Source organism: Urocampus carinirostris, chromosome 2 (genome assembly GCF_059441175.1).
Source record: "Urocampus carinirostris isolate Australia breed hairy pipefish chromosome 2, RoL_Ucar_1.0, whole genome shotgun sequence".
NCBI classification, from domain to species: domain Eukaryota; kingdom Metazoa; phylum Chordata; class Actinopteri; order Syngnathiformes; family Syngnathidae; genus Urocampus; species Urocampus carinirostris.
The window spans coordinates 12,344,622-12,372,579 of record NC_142350.1 but is presented as its reverse complement, the minus strand read 5'-3'; the positions used below and the strand labels follow the sequence as shown (position 1 = coordinate 12,372,579).

Here is a 27,958-nt window from a genome sequence, read left to right as displayed (position 1 = left end):
TTCATTTCATTTCATCACTGTAGATAAGATTTGAAACAACTTGGAGTTATTGTAATTTGATAGTATTCCCACCAAAAGTCACACCAAACTAAACCTGACACCATGAGATGTCCTCGATGATAGAGCGGCAGTCCTCAAGGCTGTAAGCCCGGTCTGGACCAAGATCACTGCATTGAGTTGAAGCTGTGGTTCTTTGCTGGATCCCACCAACTTGTCTGCGGACTCAATCGGGCTTAAATTATTTGGTTGCTTGCTCACAGGACCTGCTCAAAAGAACTATTGTGTTTCTTTGCCTGTTAAGCTAAGCCTCTTGTAAGGCAGACCTCTTGTCCACTCACTGGCTTCTTTTCCAACTGAAGGTGCTGAGACCGCTCCTCTCCCGGCTCCGGCCTTCAGGAACTCCAGCCACTCGGACTGGCCCCCTAGGGGAAGTTGTCAAGACAACTTTTGCTTTACACATGCGATATAACACCGAACCTTACGCCTAGCTAACATCAGATAATTCAGTCATTGTGAATAATTGAAGTATAGTATTTGATGCACATGTTCTGTTATTGTTGCATCATTTTCTAACATTGCAAAACGAAATTCTGACCCAACGTTGAATGTCCTATATGACGGATGAGGCAGAGCTTTAGAAATTAACTTTCCTCCTGAAACTGTGTGTTAGTATTCATCTGAAAAGCTGCATTAAATAATATAAAAACATTCAAAATTCCCATATTGCTTTACAATGCAGAGGCCTGCTTTATTACCTGATCAAAAATGCGCATCTGGCAGACAGCAATGTGCTGACTCAGCCGCACTCAAAGACAAGTGGTGCATTGATCGCAATGCACTCGCTTGACTTTTACATAACGTTTGTTTGACTAGGACTGTTTGTTTCAATTTAATTCAACGAGTGTGTTTTTTCATCGGGTTCCCCAGCTCAAGAGATCCATGGCCGCCGTTCTTCTCGGCCAGTGAAAGGTGATCCAAGCTGGCCTCTTCGGCCCCCTCCCGGCTGGCGACCCCGGACCCTGACCCCGACCCTGATCCTGGGCCCGTCTGTGACGAAGATCAGTATGTAGGGGAGGGCGAGTCCAGTCAGCCCGATGTCTACCGGGGTCTCTCAAACTTTAAGGACGCCGAGACCATCACAGGTAAAAAAAAAGAAGCTCCTTTGAGGCCACGGTTATTAAATTGAACTGTCCTTATTGTCATTGGTACGAACGTTGTGAAATATTGTATGCAACGAGAATGGACATGGCACTTCAGGGTAAACATGTAATAAAGACAAGAATGAAAAAAGAAATAAAGATAAAAAGACCATCAGATAAAAAGCTGAACAAATATTTACAAAAAGTTCCATGAAAAATAATAGTTCATCGTAACAATAGTGCAATGAAAATAAATGCGATAACATTTATCAGCAACAAAGTTAGTTCATATTTGTTTGTGACGCCCCTAATCACACTTGGTCTCCAAGGGCTCCAGAGACCACAGATGATTGCAAACCGCAGACTATTATTACAACATCCCCTGATCTAAAACCTACACGAGGGCAAGGAAAAACTTCAACATGAGGAAAATGAACAAAACCGTGAGAATGGCCCGCACATGAGTTGATCCCCTCTACCAGGACGACCAGGCTGCACGACATCAAAACGAAAAAGAGGAAATAAGTCGCAAGATATGTTTTCACAGTTCTGTGCGCTCGTTTAGGGCAGTGATGGCCCTGGGGAAGAAGCTGTCTCTGAGGTGATCCTTGATTTGAGGGACCCATAGCACCCACCCGAGGGCAACAGGTCCAAGAAGTCTTTACAATGTTGATGGCTCTGCTACGGTATCGCAAGCAGGCAATGTCCTCTATACTGGGCAGAGAGCAACCGACGATCTTGTGGGCTGTTTTGATTACTGAAAAACCGTAGCCATTAATAGTCAAGAGTGTATACAAAAAGGATAAGAAATCTAAAACTAGATGGAGAGAAATTAACTGCTGCACCGCCATCTTGACATATTGTTGCTATAATATGTATGTTTTACTACATACTGGACTGTCTCAGAAAATTAGAATATTGTGATAAAGTTCTTTATTTTCTGTAATGCAATTAAAAAAACAAAAATGTCATACATTCTGGATTCATTACACATCAACTGAACTATTTCAAGCCTTTTATTATTTGAATATTGCTGATTTTGGCTTACAGCTGAAAAAAACTCAAAATCCTATCTCAAAATATTAGAATACTTCCTCAGACCAAGTAAAAAAATAATTTTATAACAGCAAAACTAAATCAAACATTTGAATATGTCCATTGATGCACTCAGTACTTGGTTGGGAATCCTTTTGCACGGATTACTGCATCAATCCGGCGTGGCATGGAGGCAATCAGCCTGTGGCATTGCTGAGGTGTTATTGATGCCCAGGATGCTTCGATAGCGGCCTTCAGCTCATTTGCATTTGTAGGTCTGGTGTCTTTCATCTTCTTCTTAACTATACCCCACAAATTCTCGATGGGGTTCAGGTCAGGGGAATTAGCAGGCCAATCAAGGACAGTGATGCCATGGTCAGTGCACCAGTTACTGGTGGTTTTGGCACTGTGGGCAGGTGCCAGATCATGCTGGAAAATGAAATCCTCATCTCCATAGAGCTTTTCAGCAGATGGAAGCATGTAGTGCTCTAAAATCTCTTGGTACACAGTTGCATTTACTCTGGACTTGATGAAACACAGTGGACCAACACCAGCAGCTGACATGGCTCCCCAAACCATTGCTAACTGTGGGAACTTCACACTGGATTTCAAGCAACTTGGATTTTGCTCCTCTCCAGCCTTTCTCCAGACTCTGGCGCCTTGACTTCCAAATGAAATGCAAAACTTGCTTTCGTCTGAAAAGAGGACTTTGGACCACTCTGCAACTGTCCAGTGCTTCTTCTCCATAGCCCAAGTCAGACGCTTCTTCCGTTGTCTTGAGTTCAGAAGTGGCTTGACCATGGGAATACGGCTATTGTAGCCCATTTCCCGGACACGTCTGTGAACTGTGGCTTTTGATACCTGGACTCCAGCTTCAGCCCACTGTCTTTGAAGCTCCCCAAAATTCTGGAAGCGGCTCTTCTTCACAATTTTGTTAAGGCTGCGGTCATCTCTCTTGGTTGTGCAGCGTTTCCGGCCACATTTTTCCCTTCCAACAGACTTTTTGTGGATATGCTTTGAAACTGCACTCTGTGAACAGCCTGCTCTTTGAGAAATTTCTTTTTGTGTCTTACCCTCCTGATGGAGGGTATCAATGATGGTCCTCTGGACAGCAGACAGATCAGCAGTCTTCCCCATACTTGTGATTTAGTTTACTGAACCAAGCTGAGTGTTTTTAAGGCTCAGGAAACCCTCGCAAGGTGTTTCGAGTTAATTAGATGATTCAGGTGATTAGTTGAATAGCCTACTTGTATACTTTTTCATGATATTCTAATATTTTGAGATAGGATTTTTGAGTTTTCTTAAGCTGTAAGCCAAATTCAGCAATATTAAAATAATAAAAGGCTTGAAATAGTTCAGTTGATGTGTAATGAATCCAGAATGTATGACATTTTTGTTTTTTTAATTGCATTACAGAAAATAAAGAACTTTATCACAATATTCTAATTTTCTGAGACAGTCCAGTATGTGTGTTTAGATGTGTGCAACAGCACCGACCTGCCCGAATTTGAGATCATCAGTCTCCTGGAGGAGCAGTTGCCGGTTTATCGCTTACGGGCCGACACGGTTTACGGCTACGACCACGATGACTGGCTCCACACGCCGCTGGTGGCCCCCGACGCTCCCCTCGACCTGACCAGCGAGCAGATCGAGGAGACGCTCAAATATTTCCGTAAGTCTGCGCGCTTTCGCCAGGTTAGCATAGCATACGTTCAGGGTTGTAGGGCTGCCGAATTGCGTTTTTTCAGGCCTGCATTGCAATTTCTGTGGAAGAAAAGTGCATTTTCTGTGCTAGTTTTCTTCTCAAAATTGTTTTTGAAATTCGGAAAATCTCTTCATCCGTTCTGAAACATAATTTTTTATAATTTGGCACCTCTGGATTTCATATTTCCACCTAATTCCAATGTCTTATTCAAAATGAATTGAAGCACAAATATTTGGGTGAAATAATTTTGAATTTGTTGATTAAAACACACACGTTTTCGGGGAGAGGGGGATTTTAAATAATTTCAGCCCGTTATTATTTATTAAAAATGATCTACCGTTTACTGCACTATAAGATGCATCGGGTTATAAGGTGCCCCCCTAGAAATTAGTCTTTTGTCACATTTTTCATATATAAGGCGCACTGGAGAAGAAGGCGCATGGAATTAAAGCTACAGTAGGAACTACTGTATTTATCCATGCATAACCGTTATGCATTTTCTGGGTGGGTGGGATATTGGATCCCTTAACCCCCTAGGAAATGGTGACCATTTCCTGTGGTGTGTCTTAAGCACGTACAGCCTGGTGGTACCCATCCCTCTCCAGGCCAACAAATGTTTCCACCTGGTCTCAAACCAGGGACTTTTTGTATATTAGGCAATTGTGCTAACCACTGCACTACCAAAAGACTTACGATATATATATATATAAGAGCAACGATAGTTCAGTCGTAAATGTCACTAAGCAAAATCGCAAAACTTCAGACGCAAAGATAATCGAACCGGGTCGCTGCAGTGAGAGTACCAAAACGCAACCACTAGGCCACTTGTGAAACAGATGACATATGAAAAGGCATTCGATTTTGGAGAAAACGGAAAGTGTAAGATCTAAATAAACGCAACAAAGCACAACGAGGGTAAAAAAGTATTTGGTGTATCTGAAGATGATTGGACTTGGTGTTTATTGATATCTCTCAGGACGACTTTCTGTTCCTCTGACATCCATTAATGGCACCATAAAGGAAAAGAGTGGAATAATGTGATAAAATTGAATGCCTTTTTGTATGTCACATGTATCACTGGTGGACTAGTGGATGGGTATCCGTCACCCTTACCGCTGCGACCCGTGACCGATTCCCAGTGAAAACAATGCTATGCGATTTCGGTCGATCGATCAATCATTGCACTACTTCGCGCTTTGGTTATCACTTTCATTGATATCATTGTAACATGCATTGCGTTCTGATAGCTTTAAGAAGCTCGTTACATTGGGAAAAAAAATCATTGATTAAATCAGACTCTGAGGAAGGTCAGAACAGCGCAATGAAATGGTAATCATCCGCAAGTGCTCTGGGGATTATTATCAGGTTCCAGAAGCGACTGGGGCGGTGTCAGGCAGAAGGCAAGAGCAGTGTTGCTGGTCCAGCCTAATGGTACGGCTTGACTAACAACTCTCCCAAGCCACTGCTGTGGACCTTGTATCTTTTCAATGTCAGGTCCATTAGCCATGAAACGGATGAACTGTAGCTACACCTAATGGGGTACCGCTACATTTGGATCAGATTTATTTTATCATCAGGAGATCTGAATCAATTTGATGACATCCGATGCTAGCGCAAAGCTAGTCAGCCGATCTCTAAATTGCTTTCTTACAATAAATGGATAAGCCATCCAGTTTTACTCATGACAGACTGCAATTATGTCTAGTGTTATTATTTTTAGATCTGTAATGTTTTTTTTGTTACAGTCCTATACTCCCATTCAGTAATTACGTCGTTTTGAGATCAATTAAACCCCTGGGGGCTTTTACGAAGGTCCAACGCTACTTTGCAAATTTTTCGCGGAGGGTCTGGTTCCATTAACCGCGAAAATCGATGGATTTCTGTATACTGGAAAACCTCGTGTAGTAACACACACGTATAAATACTGTTCCCAATCTTATTCACCATATTCTGTGGTATATTGGGTGCACCTTTAAAGTACTGGCCAATTTTTGTTTTTTTGTGTGCCTTATAGTCCGGAAAATATGGTAAACATAGTTGATCGCCTGTAATCACTTCAGAACTGTTATTTGGCGAGTTCAACTGAGGCCAACTTCATAGCTCTCCTTTCCAAAGTGATTATACACAGGACACTTGCTCTCTCTCTCACTCTCCGGTTGCCCCGATTGGGCGTTTGGGTGGGAGTTAGTGACATGAGTGGGACTCGCCGGTCGTAGCGGAAGTGGAAAGAGGAGATAAGAAGCGAGTGCGGGATGCCAACAAGGAGGACAGACAAGCCGGGCGAATGGTGTTTTCGAAAGGACAAGAAAGGTAAAGCGCTCGACTTCATGTGAGGCAGTGGCTTGCGATTCCATTTGACATTTTGAGTATTATGAAAAGACGCCAAACCTCTGTTGAAGTAAACCGAAAGTGATAAGTTAATTTAAGTTGCAGTAAGTGTTGGGTGCGGTACAGTTACTTTGTTTGAAATGTAACTTAGTTACCCCTAGATTACTGATACTAAAAAGGAAGGCCTTACACGAAGAGTAACTAGGTACAAACTACTGTAAAAACTTCCATGGAAGCCAACCCCACAAAATGCTTTAAAATAGCCACATAACAGAAGTGATAGAAGAAACGTGTACACCAAACTGTGAAAGCAGTGAACCAAGCATGTTTCTTTATTTGTGTAATCTTGAGACACTCCATATCCATTTCGTCTCTTGGCTTCAAACCCATATTAGGGTTTTAAACCAAATGTAGGGTTCCAAAAAGGTTTAGAGCTGGGGCTACAGTTTGAAACAGGGTTAGGGCTAGGGTTATAGCTTGAGTAAGGCGTAAGGCTAGGGTCGGTTAGGGTTTTAAATCGATTTTAGGATTCCGATAGGGTTTGAAACTAAGGTTTAGGCTCCTGTTCTGTTGATTGACGCTTGATTTATTTTTTAAACGGTAGTGGCTTTGAAAGTTCTTTAAAAGTGTTTGAATTCGGCCATGAAAAAGTTATTTGAACCCAGTTATGAGAAACAAGATAGCTTGAGTGCTGTTGCTTGGTGAGGCAATTGAAATAAGTGAGTGGCAAATGGTAGCAATTGTAATGTTGCGTACTGCCCATCATTGATCAGACCAGATCAATAAAGTTGGTGCTGGAGGGTTGTGGACAGCCACAACATCATCATCATGGATGACGAAAGCATCACGCAAACCTGACCTTGCGACGACCTCTAAAAGGACATTTCTGGCGAGGTTGTGTAATGTTGCTCTGTGCTGCCTCGCTTAACACCATTTTTGGTGTGTGTGTGTCCGTTCACAGTGATGTGTGCAGACCGGGTGGGACAGATGACGAAGACCTTCAGCGACATTGATGCCGTCACTCGTCTTCTTGAAGAGGTGAGCTCACACATGTGAGGTTTCATGGGGAATAGATACAATTATTTACAAATAGGATACATAAAAATGTCTTCTCACACTTTCACGTGCATCAAAATAAAATTCGCTCTTGCAGTTCGGTACATTCAATGTTTGACCCCATTCAAAATGCCCATATCTCAAAAACCACTTGATGAAATGTAGTGAAACTATGTAAAATCTATGTTAAAAGGTCTTAAGTTTTATTGCCTGAATTTACAATGAAAAGTACAACTATTTATTGTCTCTGTGACCTATTTTAGTTAAATATAAGCGTCGCTTTGGACTCGACACACAACGAGTCGGTGTTCGAGCCCAAGCCAAACTCACTCTATCAGGTCTTCAGTAACAGTTTCTTGCGCAGCTGTAATTTTGTTCATGGAATGTACAGGTTCTTGATCCTTGAGAACGCTTGAATTTTAATGTCGTGTTTTCAATGATTGAAATGTGCTTGAAGTTTGGGTTAAGTTATTGTAAATCTTGACATGTTTACCATGCTTCTCAACAAGTTTGCTTGAAAAAGATTCCAACACTGCTCCACCGTGGCTTCACTTAGCCATTGCATTTTCTTTTCCCTTATTAATTAACAGCAGCTAGCATTAGTTTGTATGGCATTGTCTTATGAAGCGTCATTGCTCCCTACAGGTCACAGGACAAGTGCATGCTACACATAAACATGGCACTAGAAAATGTGTATAAGTGCAAGGATTACTTATCAATTATAGACATTTATTATAGACTATGCAAACAAATTAAGGTAGAGCTTCTCACTGGTATTCTTCCCAATTGCAATTGGGAAGAACCTCCTGCAACAGAATATGGAAGCTACCTATTACTGTGCTTTACCTAACACCTATACGGGGAAAAGGGGGGAGATTAGTCTCAAAAATATTTATACACATAATCCACAAATACATTTGCGATTAACTCAAGATCGAAAAATCCTATGTCTTGATGAATGCACACTCAAGATAAAAAAAAATAATGTAAATTGCAGATATACTGTATTTGTGGCTTTGCAAAATACATTATTCACATTGGATTTCTTCTTTTAATGCTACTGGGGAATTTGAAAAATTGGCTTTAAAAGTCCTTAAAAGAGCCTGAATTTGGCCATTAAAAGGGTATATAAACCCTGTATTTTCTGGATTTATCCTAAATTTGTTTTTTGGGGGGGAATGTAAAAAAAGAGCATAAATGTACTGTATTGCAGACAGCTTTGATCATTTTAAATAATTTTATTATTTTTGTATAAAATCCCTCCAAATCTTACAAAATCTTATTTTACCACAATTTTTGACTCATCATTAAATATAATTGACACTTGTATGTATCTTCAATAAATCAGATGTTTTAAGGTGGTGCTTTTGAGTTATATTTAGGCTCAAGAGATGCACTATAAATATCTTTTGCTCAGAAATAACTCCTGCAACATCAAAAGTGTTTCATTTTGATATTTTGTGCAATTAGAAAGAGCGAGATCTGGAGTTGGCTGCAAGGATCGGCCAGTCCCTCCTGAAGAAGAACAGAGTTCTGACGGAGCACAATGACTACCTGGAGGAGCAAGTGGGACAAATCACCGAAGAGGTTCGGGGCAATGTCGCGTTTCTGTTTTTTTTTTTGTGTGTGGGACAAATCACCGAAGAGGTTCGGGGCAATGTCGCGTTTCTGTTTTTTTTTTTGTGTGTGTGTAGTTAATGTAAATATGAGCTTGTGGTCCGGCAGGTGGCCCAACTCCACCACGAGTTGAACTTAAAAGATGAGCTGCTCCAGTTTTACACCAACGCGGCCGACGAGAGCGAAGAAGAGACCGGCGGATCCCCAACGTCAGTGTTCTTTTGTCAATTCGTTCACTTTGGCGGATTTGTGAATGCTTGAGTTACAGTGCCTCGCAAAAGTTTTGGCCCCTTAAGAACTTTGGAACATATTGCCATATTTAAGGCTTACAACAACAAATAATGATTTGAAAAGAAGGCATTGCAAAAATATGCCCCCCCTTTGAGTTAATACTTTGTCCTTTTGCTAACTTCACAGCCGCAAGTCTTTTTGGGTATGTCTCTATAAGTTTTGCACATCTTGGAACTGATGTGTCTCACCTCTTGGTTGCTTCTCTGATTAGTTGTACTTGTTTGGGCCAAAGGTTTCGAGAGACGGCCAGGTTTTGCTAGGTTTGCAGTGGATTCATGCTTTCTCCATTTTTATATTGTTTCTCCTGCAGTGCTCCGGGAGATGTGTAAATGTGGTGAAATGTGTCTCATTCATGCTTTGAACTTTTTCACAACTTTATCCCGGACCAAATGACACACCGGTGCACTCCGTCATTGTTAGTCACTGTTAGTTGGGTCGACATTGAATCATTCAGACGTCATGAGGGAACTTCTGGAATCACTTCTTAAATATATTACGTCTTAAAATGGTTCCCATATCCCATTCCTGCTTTGAACCTCTACATAACTTTATCCCGAACCTGCCTGATGTGTTATTTGAACTTCACAAGGCTGGCTGTTCTCCAGTGACTCCTTTCACTGATCTTTGAGCCCATCACAGAGCAGGCGCTTGTACACTTTTGCTAGGCACTGTATAACTAGTGTCCATAAACGCCACTTTATGGCAGTAGAATGAATAAAGTTCTTTACTTAGTGAGCACTAAGACGTAACTCGATTGCACCAACCTTTATATTAGGTAGGGTGAGTTTTCCATCTTGATGCTCAACCGTGTAAACCGATATTATATGTGTCCAAAGGGGTAAAAAGTGTCGGGTGGAAGCCGCGGCAAGTGGTTTTCTAAGCGACACCTTGCAGAGGAAACTCAAAGATCTGGAAGAAGAGAATCTGTCCCTTCGCTCGGAGGTAAGTCCATGCATTTTTTCTGGTTAAACATTGCCTCATTTTCACTGTCCCGTTTCATCCAGGCGACCCATCTCAAATCTGAGACTGAGACCTACGAGGAGAAGGAGCAGCAGCTTGTCAATGACTGTGTGAAAGAGCTTCGTAGGTTCCCCGTTTCCTGGCACACTCGACAGTTGTGATGTTCATTAAGTACTACCCCTCCAACCCCCGCAGGCTTGTCCAGTCTGCAGATCTCAACCATAGCGGAGGAACTCGCTCGCAAGACGGACGATGCCTCCCGACAGCAAGAAGAAATTACTCACCTCCTCTCCCAAATTGTCGACTTGCAAAAAAAAGCCAAGTCGGTGAGTATCGCAAATTAAAAGGACGGAGAAAACACAGCATTCCTTTTTATGCTGATGTCAAAATACCTTGTGTGTGTGTTTGCAGTTCGCCCTGGAGAACGAAGAGCTCTCTCAGCATTTGATCGCAGCCAAAGATGCGCAGAGGCAGCTCACGGCGGAGGTGAGTATCTGGTGGCCATGAAGAAATGGAACCCTTAAATTTGGCTGTGGAGGTCAAAATTTAATATACCACCGCTAAAGAAACTTACATAAAAGAACATCAACTTACCCACCAAAAGCGTGTGCACCAACATCTCCCCCAAAATATATTAAACCCCCAAAATCCCGACGATAAAACGCTTTCTACCCCCTCAAATAGTCAAGTATGACCTTCAATACCATTTCCCACAATTACCCAAAACTTTTTATAGCTAAAAACACAACAATAAACTTAACTTCCACTGAAAATTCAAACCTACAATGATTTAACAAAAATGAACTCTGATCCTAAAAAGTAATCTCTTTTCACCCACTAAAAGTAATAAATGGCTTCTCAAATACCTGCACTTCACCTGTCATTATCAAAATATAAAATTACAAATATAATAAATGGTTATTAGTATTTAGTTTAAAAAAACATTTGCTCTTTCAAATTTGCTGAATTTTCACAAATGAATATTATTAATACAAATAACATATAACTTATTAAGCGAATGAGCGACTGCAGATACAAAGTGAGGCATGCAATTATTTTGCCTCGTGGTAGAGGGCGATACTGAGACCACAGATTCTGAATTGGCGCACATTTCATTCCCTAAACAATAAGATTATTGATAGTATTTGCAAGCTAACAGCAAGTTAAGCCATTCGGCAATATACAGTGCATCCGGAAAGTATTCACAGCGCTACACTTTTTCTACATTTTGTTATGTTACAGCCTCATTCCAAATTGTATTAATTTAATCTCTTATCTCAAAATTCTACACAAAATACTCTATTATGACAATGTGAAAACGTTTTTTTTTTTACTTTTTTTGAATTTATTAAAAATAGAAAACTAAGAAATCACATTTACATAAGTATTCACAGCCTTTGCTTGATACTTTGTTGATCCACCTTTGGCAGCAAATACAGCCTCAAGTCTTTTTGAATATGATCCCACAAGTTTAGCACGCCGGGGCAGCACGGCGGCGCAGTGGTTAGCGCTTGTGCGGCACAGTTCATGTCATGGGAACCTGTCGTGGGTTCAAATCCAGCTCCAGACATCCTGTGCGGAGTTTGTATGTTCTCCCCGTGCTTGCGTGGGTTTCCTCCGGGCACTCCGGTTTCCTCCCACAATCCAAAAACATGCATTTCAGGTGAATTGGCCGGTCCAAATTGTCCCTAGGTGTGAATGAGCGAATGAGTTGTCTGTCCCTGTGTGCCTTGCGATTGGCTGGCAACCAGTTCAGGGTGTCCCCTGCCCAGTGCCCGGAGATGGCTGGGATGGGCTCCAGCCCCCCCGCGACCCTAATGAGGATAAGCGGTACGGCTGATGAGATGAGATGAGATGAGAAGTTTAGCACACCTATCTTTAGGCAGTTTTGCCCATTCTTCTTTGCAATAAGTCTCAAGCTCAATCAGGTTGGATGGGAGACGTTTGTGCACAGCCATTTTCAGATCTCTCCAGAGATGTTCGATCGGATTTAAGTCTGGACTCTGGCTGGGCCACTCCAGGACATTCACGAAGTGGTTCTGAAGCCAATCTTTTGAGATCTTGGCTGTGTGCTTTGGGTCGTTGTCCTGCTGAAAAATGAACCTTCGCCCCAGCCTGAGGTCAAGAGCGCTCTGGAGCAGGTTTACATCCAGGATATCTCTATATATTGCTGCATTCATTTTTCCTTCTATCCTGACTAGTCTGCCGGTTCCTGCTGCTGAAAAACATCCCCACAGCATGATGCTGCCACCACCATGCTTCACTGTAGGGATGGTATTGGCCTGGTGATGAGCGGTGCCTGGTTTCCTCCAAACATGGCGCCTGGCATTCACACCAAAGAGTTCAATCTTTGTCTCATCAGACAAGATAATTTTTTTTCTCATGGTCTCAGAGTCATTCAGGTGCTTTTTGGAAAATTCCAGACGGGCTTCCATGTTCCTTTTACTAAGGAGTGGCTTTCGTTTGGCCACTCTACCATACAGGCCTGAATGGTGGATTGCGGCAGAGATGGTTGTCCTTCTGGAAGGCTCTCCTCTCTCCACAGAGGAACGCTGGAGCTCTGACAGAGTGACCATCGGGCTCTTGGTCACCTCCCTGACTAAGGCCCTTCTTCCCCAATCGCTCAGTTTAGAAGGCCGGCAAGCTCTAGGAAGAGTCCTGGTGGTTCCAAATGTCTTCCATTTACGAATAATGGAGGCCACTGTGCTCATTGGGACCTTCAAAGCAGCAGACATTTTTCCGTATCCTTCCCCAGATTTGTGCCTCAAGACAATCCTGTCTCGCAGGTCTACTGACAGTTCTTTTGACTTCATGCTTGGTGTTTGTGCTCTGACATGCACACTCAACTGTGGGACCTTATATAGACAGGTGTGTGCCTTTCCAAATCATGTCCAATCAACTGAATTTACTGCAGGTGGACTCCAATTAAGCTGTAGAAAGATCTCAAGGATGATCAGTGGAAAAAAGATGCACCTGAGCTCAATTTTGAGCTTCATGGCAAAGGCTGTGAATACTTATGTAAATGTGATTTCTTAATTTTCTATTTTTAATAAAAATAAAAAAAGAAACTTTTTCACATTGTCATAATGGAGTATTTTGTGTAGAATTTTGAGATAAGAGATTAAATTAATAATTAATGAGGCTGTAACATAACAAAATGTGGATAAAGTAAAGCGCTCTGAATACTTCCCGGATGCACTGTATTTCTCGTTGCCTGGACTTTTCTTCATAATGAAGGATTATGTACTTATCTATTGAAGCTTTTATATAAAGGGAACAGTGCATAGACTTCATTTACAAGGTAAAACTAGATGATAAAAGTGTTTTTATATGGTACAGTTTATAGATTACTTTCTTGCTCTGCCAATCAAATGATGAATTCAATTTAACTTCCTTTCTTTGTAAGTCTGACTGCGCCTAACTAGACTCATATGTAAGCAAAAAGAGTCAAAATGAGACACTCACACAATGTCCTCCTCTCACACAAAGAAGCACATCTAAATACCTGCAAAAATCTTCCATTCAGGTAAATGAACTCGCACACAATCAAAAATATTGACTCTGAATATCTCAAATTTTCACTGGAAAGTACACTTATTCAGTAAAAGGAAAAAAACTAGAAATTGTTTTTATATGTGTCTGAAAGTATTTTTTTTTCTTGCTGAACATTCAGTTCATATACTCAGGGTTCCCATTGAAAAGTCTTAAAAGGCATTGAATTCATTATTATAAAAGTAAGGCCCTAAATGGCGTTAAAATGTCTTAGATCCATTTTTCGAAAATCTTAAAAATGTGACCATAAAGATATAGGAATGTTTATCAATAGTCCAGATCCAGGGAGTTAGTTGTTTTTATATCACTGCTGAGTCTTGTTTCAACTTTAGCAAAATGTTAGAATAGGCAGTAGCTCAGGAGATCAAGAGGTCTCAGATTCGATTCCCGGCTCCTCAGTGTTAAATGTTGAAGTGTCCTTGGGCAAGACACTGAATCCCTAATGCCCTCGATAGGCAGGTAGTTGCCTTGCATGGATGACGCTGCAATCGGTATGTGAGTGAGTGTATGAATGGGTAAGTGTGAAGCACATTGTAAACTGTTTGGGAGGACTTCAGTGACTTGAAAAGCGCTATATAAATGCAGACCTGTTTTACTTTTTTTTTTTTTTTTTTTTTAACAAGCTTGTGTTTTTATGATGCTACACTAAAAATGGGCATGAGTATAGCAGCGTTATGCTTTTCGAAAAGGTTTTACACTGGACCAAAAAGTAGTGTTTCAGCTCAGTAGCCTAGATGGTAGTGTGCCCGCTTTGAGACTGGGAGGTCGCTGGTTCGCGCCTCGGCCGAGTCATACCTAATTGGTAAAATGGCGGCGCCCTCTGTTGGCTGCGGCTGCATCGGCTCGCTACAACGGGTCAGGTGTATCGACATTTCGTTCTGTGTACATTGTTACAAAGAATGACAATACAAAGGAAATTATTATTATTATTATTATTATCATGATAAAAATGCTTCATGAAGGTAACCGAAGAGTTCTATGCAATTAGTAGTTATCTATCATTTTTGACTGAGGATCCATTAAATGCTGTAAAGATCCTTTTATTATTATTTTTTTCCATGTCTAAAACTTTGGAGAGTACTGTTTTTTGGATGGAAAGTTTTCAACTGGACCAAAATGTGATTTAAAAAAAAGGTTAAATTGCCTTCAATTCATGTAGTTTTTTTTAGTTTTGTTTGTTTCAATCGTTTTTAAATTTCATTTAAAAAAGCATTAAACAGGAGCCTTGAATTTAAATTACCATAAGCCTGTAGAAACCCTGATATGAATGTTCCCTCTAGCTGCAAGAGTTGGAGGAGAAGTACTCGGAATGCATCGAAATGCTGCACGAGGCCCAGGAAGAGCTGAAGAACCTCAGGAACAAAAACTACGCTGTGGGAACTCCAAGACGCTTCCATCCTCTTGGATTGTACCCGATGGTGAGTGGCGGAGAGACATATCTACCAAACGTTGTGTGTGTGTGTGTAAACAAGATGTCCCACACTTGTGTGTGTTACAGGATTCCTTGGCTGCGGAAATAGAGGGCACCATGAGGAAGGAGCTGAGCTTAGATGACCCTGACTGTGAGCAGCAAAAGTATGGAACTACCAGTGTATTTATGCAAAATATCATACACTTCCAAAACTCTGTTTTTAATGCAGGGTTCCTATGGGTGCTTGAAATCCCTGAAAATGCTTACATTTTAATGTTGTTTTCAAGGTGAAGAAAATGTGGGTGATGTGCTCAAAAATGTGATTATTTTTTCCATTGCCTTGTTTCCTTGCAGTCTGACTCAATAGGCCATGCTGTTAAATGTAGAAAAATGTAAAAAAGTGTGTTCAGGCTTGAAAAATCAATCATTTAGTCTGGCTTGCCGGGCTTCTCTCTCACCGTTATTTTTTCCTTCATAGAAGATCCGCACAGCATGTAGCGTACTTACTTTTACTCAAGTAACTATTTAGATAATGGGCGTGCTTACCAAACAGTTTAACTCCAAATCACTTAATCCAAATACATTTTCATCTTCTGTGTTGGGGTAAAAGATGCACTGCATCCTCCCTCCAGCTCACTCACGTCAGACGTCATTTCCATTTCTCGCCAATACCTAACAAGATTTTCTTTCTGCTTTTTGGCCAAATATTTCATCATTTCCAGCATGTAACCTGCAGAATATGATTTTCTTCGTGTTTACTTTGGCGGTGAACTAAGGTTTTGGGTTTATTTCGGGCCTTATTTATCAAACAAAGTTAATCGGTCGGGTTGGGCGGTTCAGATTTATATACCCGCGACGCGGGTCAGGTCAAGCTGAATTTTTATTTCCAGACCTTACCTCTGTTATCGCGTTGTCGTGAAGCGTTACTGCTCCCTACTGTCGCTTCCAAGAGGACGGGTTTATCAGACTAGTCATGGGAATTCCGGCTCTTTTTTGACAGGCGGCTCTTTCGGCTCACTGAAAACAGCCTGTTCTTTTGGCTCCCAACTAGCTCCTCAGATGTTTTTGTTTTTTAATGAATGCACTCTGCTTCGGAGCAATCAATGTCATTGAAAGGAGTTATTTTGATGTCGAAAAATCCTTTTTATATATTTCTAACTCGTGAGTTAGGGGTCACAATGTCCCTAACTCCAATTCCTTTTTGAATCTGGTGTGTCGTCGTAGGTTCCATCGCAAGCGTGTTTTTGAGACGGTCAAGAAGGTTAACCAGACGGTTGGTCAGCGCTCTCTGACCCCGACCGGTGCCAAGATCCCGGGCTCCAACCAGTCCCTGTCCGCGCGCACGTCCCCCATGTCCAGCGGACTCACCAGTCCCCATTCCGACTCGGCCTGTGACAACCTGACCCTGGACAACCGAGCCCGGAGCATCCTCATGGAGACTGCGTCCAATCAGGACAGGTGAGTGGGGGGTTTTTGCTCCGGGGTGGGGAAACCGCGGACAGTGGGCCACGTGCGGCCTTGTCGGGGATTTTCATCCCCTCCCGACAAACGGAAATGGTCAAAACGTAATGACAATATATAAACGAATGAGTAAAGTATTATACGGGATCAGGCCTGCCTAGGGATTGAATCCGGCGCGTAAGACAAATGCTGAGAAGCACAACAGATAAAAAAATGACGGTTCGAAATATGTCCTTTTGATGTTTTTTCTCTCTCTCTCTCTCTCTCTCTCTCTCTCTCTCTCTCTCTCTCTCTCTCTCTTTCTCTCTCTATCTCTCTCTTTCTTTCTTTTTTTGTCTTTTTCTTTCTCTCTTTCTCTCCCTACCTGTCTCTTTTATCTCTCACTTCTATCTATCTATCTATCTATCTATCTATCTACCTATCTATCATTCTATCTATCTATTTATCCAACTTTCTATTGATCTTTCGCCCTCTTTCTTTGATCTACTATTCTGACCCCTGTGAGAATATTTTTCTACTGTGCGGCCCCCGAGCTCAAACGAGTTTGACATGCATCGTGTAGCACAACCAAAATCGAGCGCTCCGAAACACAAGGAAGATTCCAATCTACGGCGACTCATTCGTTTAGTACATCGGTCAGCGACCACTGGGATTCTTTGTATGCACTCTTAGACCTTTTTTCCATGCTATTTTTTTTCAGGAGCGCAGATAACGGCGAGAAAACGAGGAGCGGCGCCGAAGATTTGCGTCTGGCCCTCCGTCGTTTGTCCCTGCGCCGTCAGAACAACTTGAGCGAGCGGCGCTTTTTTGAGGAGGAGCGCCGACGGGGAGGCGGGGACCTCGCCCAGGAGGGCATCGTCACCCCTTCGGAGAGCATCATGTCCCTGGGGAACCTCCACCTGTGGGCCTCTAGGGGGCCCTACCTGCCCGATAAGCTTCAAATTGTCAAGCCGCTGGAAGGTGAGGGCGGGGCCAAAAAGGAGCAAGAGAGTCGGAGGAGAAGGCGAAGGGAGGGTAGGACAGGGCAGGCGGCCGGGGGCGAAACGAGCGGCGGTTGGGGATGGGTCAGGAAGACCGGCGCCGGGCTAGAGAGGGAAAGGGGGAGGAGGTGGGCGAGGGACAAGGCAAGAGGCAAGAATAAGAAAACCACAGGCGAGGGTAAGGCCACTCCACCCTCGCTCATGCTTTTTAACTCTTTTTGGTCTCTTATGCATCATCACAAATCGGGCGCATTCGCTTCTCCTAACGCTTTCTGCCGGGATACGCAACCCAGAGCGTGGCTCTAAACGTGGGGCGCTTTTTCTTTTATCTCCAAAGTCTTTCCCAGCTGCCGTAATATGTCGAAACTTAAAGGGGCACAGTGTAAAACTGACCCCTGGGTTTAGTTGTATTGTGTAGCAATGTTGTGTGAACGTTTCTGCCCGCAGGCTGGATCAGGCCCACCTAGGGATTGAATCCGGCCTGCGAGACAACGCTGAGAAGCACAAGAGAAAAAAATGACTTGCCGTTACCAAAGCCAGACAACACTCACAAAGCAAATGTAGCGGTATTTCCTTGTGTTTTTACCCATGGTGAAACATTGTAAAACGTTGCAATTGAGCATTATGGGAAAGGGTTCAGCCAAAACGATGTTGTACTACGTGGTATCGCGGGTAAGAGATAAAATCGAATGCCTTTTCCTGTGTCCTCGAGTTTCCTTGTTGTCTAGGAATTGTTCAGTTGATTTAGGCTTATTATCATTATCAACATTGTTTTAGTTGGAATTACTAAGGTTAGTATTGGGCCAGGCCGCCAGAATATTGCCAGACCCTTAACCAGTTCGTGGTACAGACACGGTTGCGGACCAGTGGGTTAGTAGACACTCAAAATAAAGAGAGAGGACATCAATGGATTTTGAACTTGCGAGGTGTACAGGGAAAGAATTCCAGGCCATTCTAAAAGCCCTCATCTGATCCCTTTCTTTTTATTAAATCTCCTTGGTTACAAAAAGCAGATCTGCCTTAAAGGCTGTGGTTATCAAAGAACTGTAATATTATTGGCCAATAGTGACACATGTAGTAAACAAAAAACAGTGAGCAAGAACAAAAAAAAGAACTAGCATCCTGTGTAATCTTCTTTGCAGGTGTCCAATATTAAAAACAAGACACTTAAAGAGACCAAATCACAACTTTTTGGGGGTTTTGTTTTTGGGGGTACCTGTAGCAGCAAGGTCTAGGTAAGCTTCATGTTATGCAGGATAAAGGTAATTTCTTGACCTAGCATTTAAGTAGAACGCCTGTTGACATGATGCATCATGTATTTTTGCTTAGTATTGAAATCAATATTGTTTTTTTAATGAATAACTTTTTTTTCACCAGTAGGAGGCACTAAGTAATACACATTGTCCCTTTAGTTAAGTCGTAAACCGCTTCATGAAATAGCTTCGATTTACTAAAACATGAAAAATGTTTGGAACCTTTTGACCTGTAAAAAAGTGCTTTATCAAGATGATATATTTAATAAAATGTCGGCACTCATTTTGTTACGTGTGTGTACAGCTGTTTTGCGTCGTACAGAATCCTAAAAGTCGGAGTCGTTTGGGAAGTATAGTTTATAAAGATAATTAGTTAAATGAGTTCAAATTCATTGGATTTAAGCACGGGTTGATTTGAATCCGTTTTCAGTGTGACGCAATACTGCTTTACATTCCCAACACCAAACATGACTTCCTGTTTCTGTTTACATTGCACTTCCTGTTTTTATGCCCATTCTACATTTTGCTTTGCTTTTACTCATTTTTCTGTTTTTCCTTCCCATATTGTCTAACCCTCCTTTCTTATTGTTAACCCTCTCGGAGCAATAAAATATTTTTTCCTCTTTCAATTTTCATTTCTCTTCATTTCATTTGCTTTATATTTTCCTCATATTTTCTTGCCTCTCCTTTTTTGATTTACCGTCGGTTGTTTTGAGTGACCTTTGACTCCCGCTGCAGGCTCGGCCACCCTGCACCACTGGCAGCAACTGGCCCAACCACATCTGGGTGTGATTCTGGATGCCAGGCCGGGGGTTGTTTCTAAAGGATACAGACCTCTCGAACTAGAGCTTGAGCAGGTTTGGATTTTATAACGTCGAATGATCCTTGAGTTTACTCGGCTCATCGCGTTTGTTTCTCTGAAACAGCGGTGGGATAAACTATTGAAATTTGCGGGCTTACAAAAGAAGAGTAGCTACATATTTATCCATTATCTGCACCGCTCATCCTCAGTAGGGTCGCGGGGTAGCTATTCCATCCAAGTGCCCGGAGTAAACCTACGCAAGCATGGGGAGAACATGCTAACTCCACACAGGAAGGTTTGATAGTTACGCATTTAGTCTCGTCAAATTGGTTTCGAAACACTCACAAATAAAGCAAAAGGTCCCTGTTTGAAGATCAAATTCAGGGTGTGTACGGGTGTCTGGAATCTGGGAAAATGCTTGACTTTTGGATAAGGTGCCTTAAAATGCTTGAAATGGTTGCTGTTGCCATATTTTCTGGCAGTCCGACTCAATAGAGCATGCGTTAAATGAAGAAAAGTAAAACAAGTGTGCGTACAAATGACGCCGATGGTGGCTCCTCATTATCGAGGTGTCATGTGGAGCTTCACTGACCACTACCGGTGGCATCCAAGGGGACAGTTGCATCGGACTAGTCACGGGAATTCCGGCTCTTTTTCAAAAAGCGGCTCTTCGGCTCGGCTCCCGACAGCACCTCAGATTTGTTTTTGTTTTTTTGTTTTTTAGTAAAACATCAGTAATGAAGAAACACACCAAATTAATTAGTAATCCGTTTTAAGAATATGTATTATTTTTTTTATACTATACTAGCAATCTTTAGTAAACTTTTAGCCTACTTAATTGAAAATTGGTTCTACTAAGCAAGTTTAAAGTCAAGCAATACAGAATCCCTAAAAAAACACACAACTAAATATAAAGGAAAAAAAATTACGTTTCAGTGTTTGGCTATGGAATACAAAAATACACATTTAACTTTGTTTTAACGCTTTCATATTTTTGGTAAAAAAAAACACACTCCGTGGCGAGAATGTTATGTCCTTTGCTTTTGTGACATTTTTAAAGCTTTTTCCATGAATAGGATTTTGCGTTTGGAGTATTTTCGTATCAATAGTCAAATCATGTATATGTTTATTTAGATTAAAGACAAGCTCCCTGAAAAACAAATGAAATATCAATTTTAATATTTACAGATTTACAAAAACTGTCAAATACAAAACACATACTCCATGAAAATGCAAAACAATAAAATATGAATTAACTCCTCAGTGTTATAAATAAATGATAAGATAAAAAAATAACTATTTACAATCCTATTTCAAGCAATTTAGACACGGCTCCTCTAGAAAACACACTAAGAAATATAGATTAAAAAAAGGAAAACAAAAACCGAAGGATCAGAAATCTCTAAGATAAGAAGATGAAATGCACTCTTTTTTGGAGCCATCAATATCATTAAAATGAGTCCAAATTTGGCTCATTTCTTTGCTTTTCATACATACAGTACTCGTTCTTTTCTGTCCTCCGTATTGAAATCCATCCCAACACCTATAGAGCCCTTTCTGTTTCAGTTTGAAGTACTATATTTTATATTTATTTTTGTAGTATGACTGTAGTTGTAATTTTGTAGTATTTCCACAGTATTTTTGTAGTTTTTCTGTAGTATATTTGTAGTCGTATTTTTAGAGTATTTCTGTAGTAGTAATTCTGCATTATAGTACTGTAGTAGTATTTTTGTTGTATTTCCGTAGTATTGTCTTTAGGACTGAAAGCAAAAAAAAAATGTATGTGGTAAATATATGAGCTCCTCGTTTATTTTTTAGTGTTTTCATAGTATTTTGTAGTAGACACACCTAGCGACAAAGCTGTCACCAAAAACATTTGTTTTATAAATAGTAGTTTATTTACTAGTATGTATATATATATATATATATTGTATGAAATCTTTACCCTTTTTATTTAGCGGGTCAGATTAAAATGCCTGACGGACCACATGTGGGCCACCGGCTATAGTTTGCCCACCCCTGCCCTAAAATACTGTATATCGATTTGTTTGATTCGTCGCTGTCCGCAGGTGTATTCTTGGGGGAGCTTCGAGGAGGACGAAGCAGGAGAGCAGTACTTCCAGAATTTACCTACCACCTCGTCTGTGGCCTCCCCTATTGCGCTGTCCTCTAACCCGGGCCATCCCCCGTCCAGTCTAGCTCCGCCTTCCCCACCTTCGCCGTCCCCGTCCCCGCATCTAAGCAACACAGACGCCCTGGGTGAGACCACCAGAAAGACGTCTAAATCGGTCGTTGGCAGTGAACGAGTTTGCTTTGCGTACAGCCGCATACTATCCAGGGAAATGCATGGCCCATACGAGCTCCACCTACACCTTCACTACATGCCGCATCCTGCATCCCACGGACGAGCAGACCCGGGTCACGCCCAGGTAAGACGTTGACGGTCTTGATACCCAATACGGATTCTTCTCACTTGAACCCATTTGCCCCGCAGTCTTAACGCCGTCCCCTCTTCGTCCTCCTGCGTGATGACCAGCTCGTTACTCGCCACGCCCGCCGTCACACCATGCACCCCCCGCAGGCTCAGTCTGAGGCCGTCGGAATCTTCCACAAACCTCAGGCAAAAAAAAACCCAAAACACTCAAATAAACTTTTAAAATAGTCAGGTGAAAAATATCTGTCTACTCTAGAAGAAAAACTGGTAAGATGGTGAATGGATCTCCAAAGCGCGTTACAAAACCCTGCACACTTTACCCAATTGCTCACACACTCAGCCATGAAAGGCGCCTACCGCATTGGGGGTCCACTGTTTTGCGGTAGAGCACTTTAACATTATACCCAGAGGAGCCAGGAATCAAACCTGGGACTTCTTTGTTCCCAAGACGACCACCTTACCTCCTGAGCTACTGTCGCCCCTGTTGTATATAGAAGTGTTAAAAAAACAAAACTCTTATTTGTTGGTTGCATTGGTCCACAGAGACGCCACCCGTACCACCAGCACCTGCCTAGGTCTTGTACGTCTCCTTCAAGAGAGAGGGATCTCTGCTGCCATGTACCACCAGAGTCAGGGACTGGACGCCTCTCAGGCCAACCAGGGACTTTTACTCAGCACGTCCATTACTCCCAACCAGAGGTAAGATGGAGCCTAAAAAAATCAAGTCTGACCCGACACTCTCTCGCGGGTATTAAATTTCGACCCAGCCCGATTTGTGGGACAGAGCCCGAAGCAAACCCAAATTTTCAGAGAGTGTTAATCATCATCACATCATAACCTCAACACAGCCATAGATCTTTTCACTACAACCATGAACGTGTGTCAATCTTTATTGCATACCTGTCAAGCTCCACGGCTCCTTGCCCTTACAAGCTGTCGTATTTTTCCTTACAAAATACAAAATAATCTTACAGCACATTTTTTTTTCAAACGCGTTAATTTATGTAGTTTTAACAAGTTATATTGTTCATGTGTTTCGTTATATCATATATATTGTTAATTAACATTTTGTTGTGAGATACTGAGTTCCTCGACATGAATGAGGTTTATTATGAAAAAAGTTTAAAAATGAAGTAGCTTGGACGTTCACTGTAGAAGGAAAAATACATGCAAATATTATTAAGTAGAATAATACATTTTCGTATTCAAATTATGAATTCATTTTCTGCATTGAATTATTGTTGTATACTGATTAAAGGGATAACCACAAACCTGTATTTTTTTCCTTTTTTCCTTTTCTACTTCCTTTTTTTCTTAACTTCTTTATACAACATAATAATTCGTAATATAATGCATCAAGGCAAGTGAGCTGTTTGAGAGCCGGCTCTCTTTAATGAGTTGAGCCGAAAAAGCTGGTTCTCTAAAAAGAGACGGACTCCCTTTCAGTTCACCACTACCACATGATATCTGATGTTTTTTAAGACCACATGTATTTCAAATTTATTCAATCAACTCCTGATTGGAATGATGCATGGTGGGAAATCCCCAGGTGGCAGACACATGCGCACAGTAGCATCAAACCGCTCGCTTCGTTTGCAACGGAAAAAACGATACCGAGATGGAGGCTACTGCGGGGAACTCGTTTGACTTGATTGATTTGCCGTTTCGTGATAGTCGGTGTATACCGGATGGTACCCATCATTGACAAATTTGCATTTTTCCGTACAGATTTTCTCATACGTCGTACACGTCTTAAAATGCATAATGAACGTACTTTGTACGGCAAAAATGTACAGGTTGACAGGTATGTTATTGTAATCCTATGCCGATCTGTTGTCTTGGTGATAAGAGCTGTACATCAGGGGGCGTAGTTATGCCATTTTTACCAGAGGCATGAGTGCTCCTGTCCCTGGCTGGAACAGGCAAGAAAGAAATGTTGGGTTAATTTCTTCTCGACATCCACTCTGAAGCATCTTGGTGGTAGGTAATCCCAGTTTTAGGCATTTGTGTCCGTGGTCATAAAATAAACAAGAAAAAAGGGAAAAAGAAAGGGTAGTCCTGGCAAAACGAGCATAGGTACTCCGATAATCCAAGAGGAAACAAAAAGAAAGAAAAAAAAGGTCTTGTGGGACAAAGGGTGTGTCTTTTGGGTCCGCAGCATGAATGGGTGATGGGGCGTTGCTGTAGCAGGGCATAAGTATCCAACGATGACAATAAAGCCATTTAAATTTGAAATCTGCAAAGTATCGAAACTGCGAAAAGTAAACCGCGATACACTGACGAAGTACTTTACCGAAAATCAAAATATTTGGCATTGACATTTTTTTGCTGATCTAACCAACTTGAAAACATAAGTCTAGATCCAGCCCCCGGGCCAAACTGAGTGCAGGGTTCCCCTGGATCCTTTTAAATTCAGATAAGTAATTGAACTTATTATTCTTAAAAGAGGGCCTTAATTGGCAATAAAATGTCTTAAATATTTGTTTTTTTCTGTTTTGTTTGTTTCATTTGTGTCATTGATGTTGACATGGTCTTGAATTTGATTCAAAAGGCATTTAAAAAGTCTTTAAAAGTCTTGAATTTGAATGAATGAATGAGTGAAAACTTTATTCGAACATTAAAAATAAAAACAGATCAAAAACAATAACTCAACAACAAAATAATATTACATAATATGTTCGAAAAGGGGTAGTCAGAAGCCAATGCTTATATTCCCTACCCCTTCATCTTCCCTATTAAACACACCAATGATATAACAACAATAGTAATAATATTGATCATAACAATTATGATATAACAATAGCAACAATAACACAAAGTTAACCATAGTTCTAGACGCACTATTCCCAATCTCTCGTATCACTCATACCCCATTTTCTTAATTCCTGTATTTTGCCAGTAATGTCTTTTTGTATTTAAATTTGAACTAGTGAATATTTGGACATTGTTTGATCTTGTCTTGTAAATTGTTCCAAAGTTTGACTCCACACACAGACACACACATACTTTTCCTGGTGGTTCTCACCTTTGGGATTATGAATTCACTACAGCCCTTTAAGTTATAATTTCCCTCTTTCCGAATGAATGATTTATGGATGTTTTCTGGCACTATGTTTTTGTTGACCTTAAATAGCAGTTGTGCAGTGAAAAATTTTACTAAATCATCTAATTTTAATAATTTGGACTGCAGGAATAAAACATTAGTATGATCTCGATATTCTACCATGTTTATGATTCTAATTGGATGTTTTTGCAGGATAAAAAGGGGCTGTAGTGAACTTTTGTAATTATTGCCCCAGACTTCTGCACAAAATGTTAAGTATGGCAGAACTAGAGAACAATATGATAAATACAATGCATTATAGTTTAAAATGAATTTGGCTTTATTCATTATTGAAATGCTTTTAGATACTTTAGTTTGTATGTGTCTGATGTGTGTATTCCAGCTTAATTTATTGTCTATTATGACCCCTAAAAACTTAATTTCTGATACAGTGTGTATTGCAGCACCATCCATTTTTAAATCTTTAAATCTTGATTTGCCCTGCGATTACCAAAGAATATTACTTTGGTAGTATTAATTTAACTGTAGGAAGACGGCTGGCTTAAGGTCTTACCCCTGCACCCAACAGGCCGCCCGACCCGTTACGCCCCTCCACCCCTCCGAACTCGCCCACGGGCCGGGGAGCCTCCTCCGTGGCAACCTCCCTGGGCTTCGACTTCAAGAGCCCGTCTTACGACAACTTCCTGGCATCCAAACCGGCGCGCTCCATCCTGAAGGAGGTGGCGGGGGCCGACAGGGGGCGACAGCGAGGGCGGGACTGCGAAAGCCAAACGGACGTCAGCGTAACCGTGAATAACCTTAACCTGCTGGACAAGGTCAAACGACTCGGGGTGGGCGGGGCCAGAGCAACCAGCGCCGGCCCTATATTGAGGGGTCCGCTGGGGGGGCTCCGCAGATCCGGTTCCCCTTTCGGGCCGGACGGAATCCGACGGAACCGGAGTTATCCGGCCAGCATGGCCATGAAAGCTCCGGGTCCTCCGGAGTAATCGGACTAACTTGCTCCCGACCGGTCACGTGCTTATATCCCTTTTATAACTACGCACGGGAATTCACGCAATATGCAAATTCATATCGCATATGAACCCTTCGCTTGTTCCGCTGCAAAATTGTAATTACCAGATGATGCTGCGATATAACTGCAACGCACCAACTCCTCATCATGAGATGGCACTTAAAATGGCATTGTGTATTATTTAGCACCTCCTTGTGGTCCCCAAAAACTTATTCATGAAAAAAAAAAAAGAATTTGGATTTGAATAATCAGCATAAAACCTGCACTCATAGGTCAAGCATTTTGTGGCTCTTCTAGAGAGAGCTGACATGATTGTCTGCCATTTTGCTGCTACCGGTTTCCTTGTAAAACACAGTCTCCTTGCTATTTTAAAGGGACAGTTTGTATTGATTAGCAGCTCCTAGTGGTAAAAAAATGTCTGAAAACCACAAGTCACGCCATGCGTATTGTACCATATGATACTCAAAAGTTTTCCCCCAGTGTTTTAGGATCTAGTATCAGTATTGTCTCGTCCTGATACTCTTCAATGCCGAGGTCCGGCTCATCTCTGAAGAGCAGGATGACACTTTACACTGAAAAACAACGGTGACTAGATGATGAAGGTGCTGTATGGTTTCACTGGTTTGCAGGAACAGGAGAAGCTTCTGTTTCATGTGGGGGAGAAAACCCCTACCCAAAAAACAGCCTCGAGACGGATGGGCCAGGCTGTACTTGCCCAAAACACACCACAGGAAGTGGTACCCCTACAACCCTGGCGGTTAAGGGACCTGTGTACCGCAAAGTGGTTAAAAATAAATAAATGATACATAAACTATCATTTAAAAGACATTTTAAAAATATTTGTAGATCAGGAAATTTGCATTTATTTTACATAATGATTTCGGACATAATTGTCTGCCATCTTGCTCCTAAGGGTACCTGAAAAACGTTGCAAAACCTGGGCAAAATAAGAAGAAATATTGTCTAACTTGGTCTCTGAGTGTCCATAGTTTGTTATCTTCCTTGTGCTTTTCAGCACTCGTTTTCTGTTGCTACAATACATGAGACATCTAGTGGTCAAATATTACACACTGTCCCTTTAAGTAGCTCAATTCAAAAAGTGAGGCATACAATATTAAAGTGTTTTTTTATCTTGTGTTTAGAAGGAAATAACGATTATTTAATTGCAATTTTCCCCGATTTCCCCAAAAGAACGCCAAATATTTACTCTATACAAAAAAAGTTTAGTCTCATCATTTTGCACAAGCTATACTTTTATATCATTATTCTTGGTTCATTGATTTGACCACAAATCATTCATTTGCTCGAACACGCATCGATTGATAAACACACAACTAAATCAATCATGAAACATTTCAACAGGTTGTAAATTGAAATATGATGTCTTTTCTGGAGTGGTGGTTGTGTTGTGGAAAGTCAAAATACAGTAGCTAATGAGAGAAGCCAACAGAGATTTCTAATGGCAGGGATGTCAAACTGAGCTCTGTGGCCACTGGGGCCGGACTAGTAGATTGAAGAGACAGAGGGAAAAAAACTAGAGGGATAGAGAGAGACCGAGACCGAGAGAGAATGGTGAATAATAAACAATAAGGGGTTATTTGAATGGACATTGCAAAAGTTTAATCTTTTTTTGTTGTTTAGTATCCATACATCGTTATAGTGTACATATTTATGAACATATTCCAAAACCAAAAAAAGCTGTGATGAAGAAGCCCAGCCTGACACCCAGAAAGAGAAAGATAGCAAAGAAGAAAGAAACAACAGGATAAAGAGACAGATAAAGAGAAAGAAAGACAGAAATAAGAACAGAAGAAATAGAGAGAAAAAGACAGAGAGAGAAAAAAATAAAGATATGAAA

The 27,958-nt window shown here is 41.3% G+C and overlaps 1 protein-coding gene across 2 annotated transcripts; it reads left to right on the top strand.

The window, feature by feature from the left end:
• Window positions 1–985: 985 nt before the first annotated feature.
• trak1b (trafficking protein, kinesin binding 1b) lies at window positions 986–26,901 on the top strand. 2 transcript variants are annotated; one of them, XM_088328951.1, is made up of 19 exons: window positions 986–1,142; window positions 3,652–3,846; window positions 7,169–7,245; window positions 8,734–8,850; window positions 8,989–9,089; window positions 10,008–10,113; window positions 10,176–10,254; window positions 10,327–10,457; window positions 10,543–10,617; window positions 14,964–15,101; window positions 15,182–15,258; window positions 16,319–16,552; window positions 17,256–17,515; window positions 19,527–19,645; window positions 21,660–21,849; window positions 21,914–22,019; window positions 22,085–22,210; window positions 22,568–22,723; window positions 25,657–26,901. In XM_088328951.1, exons 3-19 carry the CDS (start codon window positions 7,171–7,173, stop codon window positions 26,072–26,074), a joined length of 2,508 nt encoding a protein of 835 aa, XP_088185077.1. In that variant the 5' UTR covers window positions 986–1,142; window positions 3,652–3,846; window positions 7,169–7,170; the 3' UTR covers window positions 26,075–26,901. The 2 variants fall into 2 exon arrangements, with proteins under 2 accessions (XP_088185077.1, XP_088185076.1); XM_088328950.1 differs by lacking the exons at window positions 986–1,142; window positions 3,652–3,846 and adding an exon at window positions 5,272–6,189.
• Window positions 26,902–27,958: the final 1,057 nt, after the last annotated feature.